Genomic DNA, 10,666 nt, shown 5'->3' with positions numbered 1-10,666 from the left:
CATCATCTACAAATTAGAGTGTGCTGATTGTGAAAAGATCTATGTTGGAGAAACCACCCAACCCTTTTAAATGTCCAGTTGAAGGAACATTCCAACACTAACAGATTGACACTTTCGGCCATTGGAGAACACCTTAGGGATACAGACCACAAGTTGGAAGAGAGTAAGGTGGCTGTCAAAGATAGCTAGAGAAGAAAACTACTTCAGAAGGAGAATTCAAGAGGCCTTGGAAATTCTATGCCAGTCCCCAATGCTCAATCAATACTGTGGATTTGAACTTCTGGCCCTATACGCTGATATTTTGGCTCATGACTTGGTTTACCCAAGCTCAGTCGTGACAAAACGATTCCTGCCACATTCATTTGAGAAAGCTTTTGATCAGTAAAACATTGACTCTGCTTCCGGGTATCTTGTTTCTTGTCGTCAAGGTAACTTTAATTTTACCCTTCCCTTCCAGCATTGTTGAAATTGTGGTGGCACCTTTCCTACTCTTGCTTGAAGCATACTACAGCTAGATAGAAATTTTCACAAAATTTCGGGAAAGGTCTGAGCCATTTCAAATTTTCGAAAATTTAAGGTGGCTCTGAATCTTCCCTACAAAATTGTTTCAAACTTTGCAAAAAGTTGTATTCTTAAAATAAAAATGTGTTTCATTGAGGCATTCCGCCATAACACCGAAGCTTATGCAGTTATCAAGCGGAGAAAAAGAACGCAAATGTAGAAATTTGCCAATATACAGCCACCTTTTGACCTCACGATTTCAAGTTCAACCAGCCATAATTCAGCTTGCCGAACATTTAACACGCGTTCAGCCGTGAAACCATCCCAGCTTTCAAAATAATGTTAAATGGGCTTAACACTGCACGGTAGTTGTAACCTTTAAGTATAGAAAATAGACTTTTATACCTCGAATATCAATCTCGAATCTGCATTATTACAATTTCTTGTGATTATTTCCCTGCAATTGACTCACCTCCTTTTATGCATGTTGCCGCCCGCTTCAACGAAGAAACTATACCAACTGACTGGGCTGAAATAAAAACAACAATTATTGATAATACTGGGACAGTATTTCTCAAAAGCCACTCTCTACTTCTCAGTAAAAGATTACAACATTGAACAAGCAAGTAAAACTTATATCGATGTTTCCAGGTTGGTTAAATCGTTTTGTGTATTATAATTGATTCACTTGCGGCATCACTAATTTACAAGGACATAATTAATTTGAATACCTTTCCTTCTGATCTCAAACTCCCTCACTTTCTTCAGTAGCGATGGTTTCTTCATCTGTGTCAGTATTTCTTTCAAAGTGTCCAAGCGATCAATTCCAAGGCTATCATTTCTTTCCAGTTCTTCGAATAACGTGAGCACATCTCGAATGTTACGTTCGCTGCCTTTCGCTATCTCTTCCCTGCACATGAAAAGCAATCTTGGCAGCTTGTTCACGTCTAGTTTCTCACTGATCTCGAAGAGAAGATCACTATACTCGTTTTTTGACATCTTACCGAAACGAAGAGGTCCGTAAAATGGAAGAAGTGCGTTTAACTCATAATTGCAAATCCAACATGGCGGACATAAACAGAGCAGAAAACATTGCGTGACAAAAAGGTTCCCCGCTCACGAAATGTCACGCGTTTACTCTCTCAACCTCGTTCCCAGGGTCCTGTCCCTTCCAACCGGAGAGAGAGGTCCCTGGGAACGAGGTTGTTGCTCCCTTAGCTTATTTGACGTGCCTTGCTATCCTGTAGAGGAATAACGGGATGTTAGGCCCATCAAACATGATTCCTCTGATTGCAATGGCCAGCTCTATCAAGAGAACGTGTATTTTGTCTCTTGTCCTAAACAGGGTCCTAAGAGAGAGGGAGGGCGTTGCCCTATATAGGGTGGGGCTTTTAAAGTATTTTTTTGTCCTAAAAAGGATCAGGATTTTAAGCCCCTACCCCCGCGGCACCCCTATACTTAAACATGGGTCAAGTACCCACCCACCCTTCCCGAAGGGGGTCAGACATCACCAGTTGTTGAACCAAGTTCAGTTTTCTTGTTTGATGCACCTTTCTAGCTAAATTAGACAAGTTATCCACAAAAACGTTAAAAACAAGTCAAAGATCCGCAAACTGTAAATTATAAGCCAATTAGAATGTGTCAACCACTGATTCGAGCAGTAACAGTTTTCGCGGCAATCTTATTCACGGACTCGTATTTCGCTTCTTCTGTTTATTGCGTCTCGCAGTGTCTCACGCAGATATCATCGCCTTTGATTATTGTATTCGTATCTCAAGCGATATACTATGCGATTGTGCACGGTCTTCGCGTTCCTTAATTTGAACACAAGCGCAAATCGTAAGCAAATTTCGTCGCTGCCCTCTTCTGGGGGCAAGGGGGCTCTCCTCCACCTTACACGATCTCTCGCCCCATTTTCAATATGCGTCCACGAGGTAAAGCCAAATCTCCGCCATTCACTCTCAACCGTTCAACGCCTGGTTGTCTTGGGTCTACCACGAATCGTTCCCCATTTTTGTTCTTAAATCTGACCCAAATTGCCTCTATTGAAATGAATAATAGCGTATGTAGATTCATTGGAATTTAACGAAACTTGGCCAAACTATTTCTCAGATATTAAAGCATTTTGTGAGGCTTTTACGACGTTTTACGAAAATCGAAATGTTTTTCTTATGATCGACGTCCCATCGAGTAACGGCAGTCGGCAAATCTTCTTTTGTTCAACTTTGAAATGGATTTTCTGAGCAACCAATCATGGATATATCGAAGAAGCCTCACACACTTTGTTAGTCCATCATCTCCTCAGCGATAAAGTCGAGTCAGTTTGGATGTCCTCGCTAACATAAAGGCTGCTAATTCAGTTTAGCAAATACGGTCAGTTTTGGGTTTAAAGGCTTGTGCTTGCCTTTCAAAACAAAACTGTCAAAATTTGTTGTTCTTTTCTACTGTTAATTAGCTTCACAGTGAAATATAGTTTTACCGAGGTCTTCTTTAAAGCAGCGCGCACAAAGATTTTCCCGGAAGGCACCCATGAAGGTCTACATTAACCTTAGACATTTACCCATGAAGTATGTATTGCGTTTACTGTACAACAGACCAGTTTCGAATTATTAAAATTCGGCCTTAAACAATAGACCTCAGTACGAGCCTTTGGGGAATAACTACAGAGTTTGTGGGGTTTATTCCCCAGCGATTCGTGCCGAGGTCTATTGTGTTAAGCTGAATTTTAATAAATCGAAATTGGTCTAAACCTGTATATGATGGTCATACTTGGGAAATGGCCAGGTGACCGTTATATACAGGTTGACCGCTGTACATAGGTTTCCTTTAAACTCCCCTGGAAGTCAATAAATTGCATTTTCATGTGTAAGTAATCACTCAGTTTACGTTTTACTGACAATAACGAGTAACAGCAACGCAATAAACACGCTAAAATGGCCCATAAATTGTCCGTGGTGTACTTTGAGGGAGATGCAGTGAAAGTCTACTAAAGCTAATGAACAACGTTTTTAAGTGGTAATCACTCAATTTACATTTATTGACAACAATTTTAAACAGAAACGCAATAAATACGAGAAAAATGCCCATAAAATGTCCGTGGTATACCTAGTCTCGAGGTTCCGTGTGAATATATTTTTCAAGGTGACAATTTCTCCTGTAAGTGGCTGCATCGGAAGCTGATGGAGGAGAAATTTGATGCCGAGCGCTGTCTTGGTCTATAAAACAGTAGCCTAATACAGTGTAAAACCGCGGCTGTCAACTTCATAAGTACAGTACAGTGTTATAACCAGAGAACTATGACGAAAGTGAAAACAGTGTGGTACGGTTGTGTTGTTACAGTTACAGTAACTATTGTTTGAAAGGAGGAAAGCGAGAGCACCTTAATGTTATCTGCCGCAAGCATGTGTCGTACTTTGCCGATGCGTTTAGTACTAATAATTATATGTGATATCCCTGCCTTGGTAGCTGCTATTTAACGAGCTGATGAATAAAGCTTGTCATTATTCGTTAATCGTAACCAAATTTCGTGACCGTTATGTATAGGTAAAAGATAATGAAATTGTGGATTCAGGAAGTCTAAAGGGTGACCGCGTCTGTTATATACAGGTGACCGCTATATGCAGGTCAACTTAACAGTAAATATAAGGAACAAATTTTGAGAAGTTGTTCAGTGATCATTATACACAGGGTGACCGCTATATACAGGGCCGTTGTATACAAGTTTGACTGTATTAGGTTTTTGTTGTGAAACATCGGCTAAATGACTTTACATACACTCCTTTTTTTCATAAGAACCTCTTTTATAAGAACGTTGAGGCGGAGATAGACCAAAATTTTAAGAACGTATTAAGAACATTCCTCAGGCTGAGTCGATTAAGAACGTTTTTATATTGCTAATCTGTATCTTAAATGACAAGCATAAAATAAAGGTAACAAAAATGTAAATTAACCCAAATACTAAGGACATGTTTTGTATAATATTAACAATGGTTTTCTTATTGCATGACACACATCTCGGTTTGTATTAATCAGCAGTTCTTATTCATAACTGTTCCAAAACAACTTCCACACCATCAAAGTCATCAAAAGGTACATGTACAAATTCTGAAGTATTATCAAGGTTGATGACCTTATATTCTCTCAGCCTTGGAGTTATAGTACTCAATGGTACTAGTAATTGATTTATTGAAATACTGTAAACCATGTAAATTAAAGAACATCTTTAAGAACATTATCAGCCTCAAATCGCAAAAAACAAATATAAGAACGTTCAGCCTCAGCTTCAAAATTAGACGTTCTAATGTAAAAAGAGCGTATTCAATTATGCAGGAGGGTAATCGGTCAGTGTAAAACGCAAACAACACATTTAAAAAGTCTGCCATCTGCAGTCTGCATTTTGCCCTCAGTCTGCATTCAACCACCAGTCTGCAGTCCGCACAGTCCGTAGTAATCGTTTTAGTTACGTTGACCGCGAGGGTAAAGGCTCCGTCAATTCCAAGTCCAGTCATCCCACTGGCCACTCAATGCCGTGTATGCCGTGAAAGCGCACTGCAGCTCAAGTATGTTGACATGGTAAAATACCTTTCCAAACTCCAGCGGTTTCCCAGCAGATGTTGTTTCCCTTCCTGTCAAAACTAATAGATTTAAGTTCCACTTTTGGCCTATTAAATGTACAATCCCGATGATAAATACTCCTTATTCTACAATCTCCTTTTCAGAAGGGCAACGCCCAAAGAAATAGCGCACAATAACAGGCGAAATGCGGCTCTTTTTATGCAACATTGCTCAAATCACTGAACAGTGAAGATGACTATTCGCCGCTGAATTTTTTTTAAGCTTCCTCGTCTTGATAGGCGTCCGAATGTGAAAAGTCAAACGCCTTTAGCTCTTCGCGAGAAAGAACAGAAAAACGAGTCCTACAAATCCCATGTGGCAATCGACAATAATTTTCCATCATTACAAGCCGCTGCAAAGCAAGGACCTTGCTCTCTCGAAATGGAAGGGTTCTAAGGACGTACAAAGACAAGATGAAACATACGTTCATTCTGGCGTACAGCAAATATTGGATCAATATGCCGCGGTGATTCGCCTAAGAACGCGATTACTAACGATTAACCCATTGCCCCCAAGATCCTCCCACGACCTGTGCAGTCACTTTGCAGACGGCTGAAACCGTGTAGAGCGTATCAACACGGTGATGGTCTAATGTCCTACGACGAGCTGCTTTCTTTCGAGCAACACATGGATCAGTTGCGCACGTTCACGCAAAGGGACAAAATGATGGAACTGAGAGATTTTAATGGCCGGGGAAAATATCGACCCTAAAAAGACTGGAAACACTAATATAACGTCTTACATCACCACGTTTGAAGTTCAAAGGAAAGCAAATGGTACTAAATGCCCTTCCACGGAAAAAAACAGGCCCTGACGAAAAGACAGATATGCGTGTTCGAGGACGTTTTTATGAGGCTCTAGACCACCATTTTTATCACTATTATCGCAACACTCACCCCGAGCGAAGAATGGTTATTTGTGAAGAAATTGAACGCACTATTGTTGTTGACGACCTTGCTCTGACGTGTTTTAGGGAACATTTAACCCTTCAAGATGACTTGAATACATGGATGCTATAAATCTTGATGGACACTTTTATGATGTTGTTTTTACATAAGAAAAAGCGTTCATTTTCAAGCTTTAAAAACAGAAAAGAAAAAAACTCGCAGCTTGTTCAGAGTCTGCCATGAGAACCTTTCGCGGGTGTGATCAATTATTTTCCTGTTTATTCAGTTGTAAAAACAAAACAAAACAAAACTGAAAACCCTTGAGTTTTCGATAATTTGGTCGTAGTTTGAGGAGGTTTAAGGTACAAAATTAAATTAAACTTTATTTTGTGACGGTTCCTATTACAGCTATTCAAATTTACTGGTTTGGATTGTAGATAACACTCGCTCCAGTAAGTTCTATATGCGTCAGTGATTACCAAAGTAGCAAACCAGACGAGAAATGTTAAAGAAGTCACATTGAAGAGCCAAGGAATCATAAAGCACTGCAAATGACAGTATTTCACTTGTTAGTGGTGGCCAGTGGGGGCATAGCATGCGTAGCAAGCGTTCCCGCACGAGGCGAACGTGGGCCGCGCGAAGGAGTTTTTCGCATTCGGGCCGCGCGAGAAATGGGAAGGAGCAAAAAGTTGGAAGGAGGGGCGGTGGGGGAGGGGAGCGAAGGGAACGCTTGCCCGCAAACTCCTCGATTCTGAAAAACGCCCACCGACCACCCATCGACTTTTCACGGTTGATTTCACTCAGTGATTGACAGTCTGTCACTGAGTAAGCCAATTACAGATTACCGGATGTAAAAGTTTACTTCCTTCAAAACAAATACTCCATGTGAGTTGTCAAACCCGGGAAAATTTAAGATGTCGAACACCCGAGAGCGAGAAACTCCAAGCGAACGCTACAGAATTTGTCGGTGTTCTTTCAAGGTTAAATTCGGAACAGCATCTCAACCTGGTAAACCTGGCTATATTTCGTCAGAAAATCTTTTCAAACCATCAAAACGAAAAGATACACGAGGAGAAATCCTTTCCGATACTTGCAGAGCGGTTAGAGTCGAAGTAGTGGAAGACAACGAACTATTTTCAGACCGTGTATATGATCCTTGCGCTCACAAAATAAGGAATTTGGGAACACTATACCAGCTCGTACTGAGTTCAATGGGCAGTGAGGCTGCTGCTTGCAAAACTCTACCAAAACAGAGGATTAACGCATCCAAGCGGCTGCTCGAAACTCCGCCGGGCAGCAGTCCTTGTCGCAAGTCTGTTCGTGTCAACTCTGCTAAAGCTTCTCGCAACTCTTTATTTGCAAGAACAGCTGAACAGTCCCAGCAAGCCTTAAAGGAGTGCATTGATTCGAACTAGAACATCGATGATTTACCAACCGATGGGACACTTCACGTTAAAGTAGTGATCGTTGATAGTACCGGCAAAACGACAACGAGAATTCCCCAGGAGGAAGAAAGTAAACAAATAGTGCGGCAATTAACAAGAATTGGCAAGCAAGGCAATATGCATGCGCCATGCGCCTACTGCAAGTAACAAGAATTGACAAGCAACCGCAAATACCACACGTACACTTATTAAGTCAAAGGACTTTTATTTACAAGGCCTCGCATGTTTCATAATGAAATCAATTTGTTTATTTACTGTCAAAATAGTAGCAAGTGGGGTAAACAACATTAAATGCGATTTCAAAGCGGCGATCAAGTTTACCTCAGCCCCGTCCAAGTTTCTACTGTATGACTTTCGTCTACAACACACGCAGCCATATTTTCGTTAAATAACGAATCTTTTGTATTTAGAGCTTCGAGAAAGCGCTTATCCATGGCGGCTTCAGCTGAAGCATAAATAACCTTGAACTTCCCTTGATGAATATCGTCCAAGCAGTTCAGTTTTTCATTTTAAATCGCATTAAATCTTTGCCGTTAAAAAGATGGCGCATTGCACTTTCTTGTTCTTTTTTCAACGAAAAAGCCATCCCGGTTTCGTTGAGCTTCAACAAAACTTCGCTCAAACACGATTCAAAATCTTCCACACATTCCGCCATTTTGATCTCTTTGATCCCAAGTTAGCGTAATAATTTGACACCTACATGTCAAACCTATCAATCAAATATACCACGCCGTACCAATCAGAAGCTCCGTTCGTGGGCGAACGGGTTTTTCAGAATCGAGGGGTTTGCGGGCAGGCGTTCCCTTCGCTCCCCTCCCCCACCGCCCCTCCTTCCACCTTTTTGCTCCTTCGCATTTTCCCACGTTCGCCTCGTACGGGAACGCTTGCTACACAGGCTAGTGGGGGCAATATAACCGGAACTTGTGATCCGTGCTTTGTTTTTTTTGTCTGTTTTGTTTTCCTCCGGCAGGTCACTTTTTAGTAAAAAATGCATAAATAGATACAATGGAGATTTTATTCAAAGAGAAGTTATCTTAAGTTTCCTATCTTTCATCTCTAAGTGTATTTCTCTAGCATACTTGATTAATTAAGTGACATTTTAGAGAAAGAAGCTTATGTTTTGTCAGTCGCTTCATGTGAACGAAGTATTATTTTAATACCTCTGTAATAATAATAATATTTACGTTTTTAAAGGGCGCTTTTCTCAACTCCGTGCGCCTAACAGCAAATAACTAACTAAATGAAATAGAACAAATAACTAACTAAATTTTGCGATACTGGACCTAAAATTGACAATTAAAGGTACAGTGTCCCTCCTGATTATCGAAAGTTGGCCTTTTTGAATATCGATATCATATTGCCAAATGCTACCAATGATACAAATAAATTGGATAAAAAGATCCTATACAGTAAAATTGAAAAGGACAAGCTCTTGGGGAAAAAAGCGCAGCATCCCAAGTATGGAAGTGGATAACAGTTCATCATTTTGATTTTGTGACAAGATGGCAAGAGATCAAAATTGACAGGCTGGTGGAAAATTTTGTTTTGGTTGGTTTGTTTGTGTTTGATTTCGTTTCATCATCCTTGGCGTTTTCTTCTTTATTTTGCAAAATAATATTAGCAAACTCACAGAAGTAGTTATTTAAACACGATATCATCCGGGAAAATTTCATTTCAAAAGCGTGCTCTGAGTCATATTAAACACATCACTAGTCTGTTTCCGCATAAGAAAAAATACAATATGCCGTGCATTATATTAGGCCTCGCCCACACTGCGCAGGAGATATTTGAAAACGCAGCTTTATTTCTACAGTTAGCCCTACAGTCCACACTAATCCGTCACCAAAACGGAGCTTTTCAAAACGTTCTTCAAACTGGAGGAATTTGAAAAACCAAGGCTTGCGTTTTAGTGTGGATTTTGAAAACGGAGCTTTTCGAAAACGATCACGACACGATCATATGATTCCCCTGACCGAGTTTTCCTCAAACGCAAATCCAAAATGATCGATGATTTTAAATTTCTTCGGGGTAGTGTGAGTGGACGGAAAACATTTGATGCGTTCTCAGAGTGAAGACATCGTTTTCAAATTTCTACGAAGTAGTGTGGACTCAGCTATCAGTTAAACCGTGATTCCATTCATACCCTCCTACACCGCCAAGGTATCATTGGCCACGGCGAGACTTTACACCAACAGATACACTAAAAGCTAAGTAAATCACATCATTTACCTGTAATAAAAACTGTTCAAAATCTATACAAGAAAATGATTCCGAGCCTTTCATCTTCTGTGTTACAGTCAATCGTGAGTTTACAATTGTCACCAACTATAATTCCACAATAGGAACTGTTTCGAGTGTTAGTCTCGTGTCAGAACCAAGTACTCAATAGCGGACCCAAAGGTGCTCAAAGCAGGAGGAAAGGTGAAGGTGATTTTCAGACCTTTGGCATCGAGTCCTTATGACCACAAGTTAGACCGACAAGGTGTCTGTCGGTCAGGCAGACGAAAGAGTTAAGAAAGTTAACTACCCACACCTTTTACCGTACATTTATCTGAGCGACGAATGGTTTTATAATTCTACAATCAAAGCTATCCACGATATTTTATTTGGTTCTTTTTTTCTTGGCTTTTGAAAACCAGGACATTTCCACCAATAAGATCAGTTGGAGCTGTGTGATATAAAGAACTATCAAGACAATTAACTTACGCACTGTCAGTCGGATCCTCCTCCTTTTTAAATCTTGGGCGAGACGACAAACTGTCTGTTAGTACTGGTACCACTGGAAAAGCCGGGTTAAACCATATCTTCCTAGGCCCGATATGCTCTTTAGTCACAGACCTTTTTAACTCTTCCATCATTGATATCAGGTCCAGCGTCTGCCAGCGCTTGTTAAGAATATCCAGCATCAGACGTTCAAGGAGCGCGTATTCGGCATAAGCAGCAATTACCACGAGGCTCTCTGAAGATTCTCGGACACTGACTGGGATCCAGCTCCCTATAAAAAATTTAATTTTGTCTGGAATTTCGGACACCAGTCTTTTCATTGCCTCTCCAAAAAAATACGTAGACTCAAACATCCTGAACATCTCGGCTACAAACACAGCAAACAATGAATAGTTTCCTAAAAAAAGTGGTACAAAAAGAACAAAGATCAGCATTCTTTCTTAATACTGTTACAAAACCGCTGTGCTAAATGTAAAGAAAACAATATAGGGAGAT

The 10,666-nt window shown here is 40.4% G+C and overlaps 1 protein-coding gene and 1 pseudogene across 4 annotated transcripts in view; both read right to left on the bottom strand.

The window, feature by feature from the left end:
• The window catches only part of LOC110054612 (uncharacterized), a 76,339-nt pseudogene extending 74,746 nt beyond the window's left edge, over nt 1–1,593 (bottom strand). The window contains exons 1-2 of the transcript XR_016201899.1: nt 1,233–1,593; nt 974–1,030 (exon numbers count right to left, since the gene is read on the bottom strand). The product of XR_016201899.1 is annotated as an uncharacterized LOC110054612 (transcript). The remainder of the gene's footprint in view (nt 1–973; nt 1,031–1,232) is intronic.
• LOC110054558 (uncharacterized) overlaps nt 1–10,666 on the bottom strand; it is a 40,597-nt gene that overhangs the window by 15,018 nt on the left and 14,913 nt on the right. For 2 of the 3 annotated variants that reach the window (XM_089272110.1, XM_089272184.1), the window contains one exon: nt 7,633–10,568. The exons of the other annotated variant lie outside the window; for it this stretch is intronic. In XM_089272110.1, the coding sequence (XP_089128236.1) occupies nt 10,150–10,568 (419 nt within the window). In that variant the 3' untranslated portion in view covers nt 7,633–10,149. Of the gene's footprint in view, nt 1–7,632; nt 10,569–10,666 lie in introns of those variants that run through there. 3 annotated transcript variants of the gene reach the window in all.

This window comes from Orbicella faveolata, unplaced genomic scaffold (assembly GCF_042242905.1).
Source record: "Orbicella faveolata isolate gen_17 unplaced genomic scaffold, um_ofav_v1 contig_1, whole genome shotgun sequence".
NCBI classification, from domain to species: domain Eukaryota; kingdom Metazoa; phylum Cnidaria; class Anthozoa; order Scleractinia; family Merulinidae; genus Orbicella; species Orbicella faveolata.
This window is presented reverse-complemented; position numbering and strand designations above follow the sequence as displayed.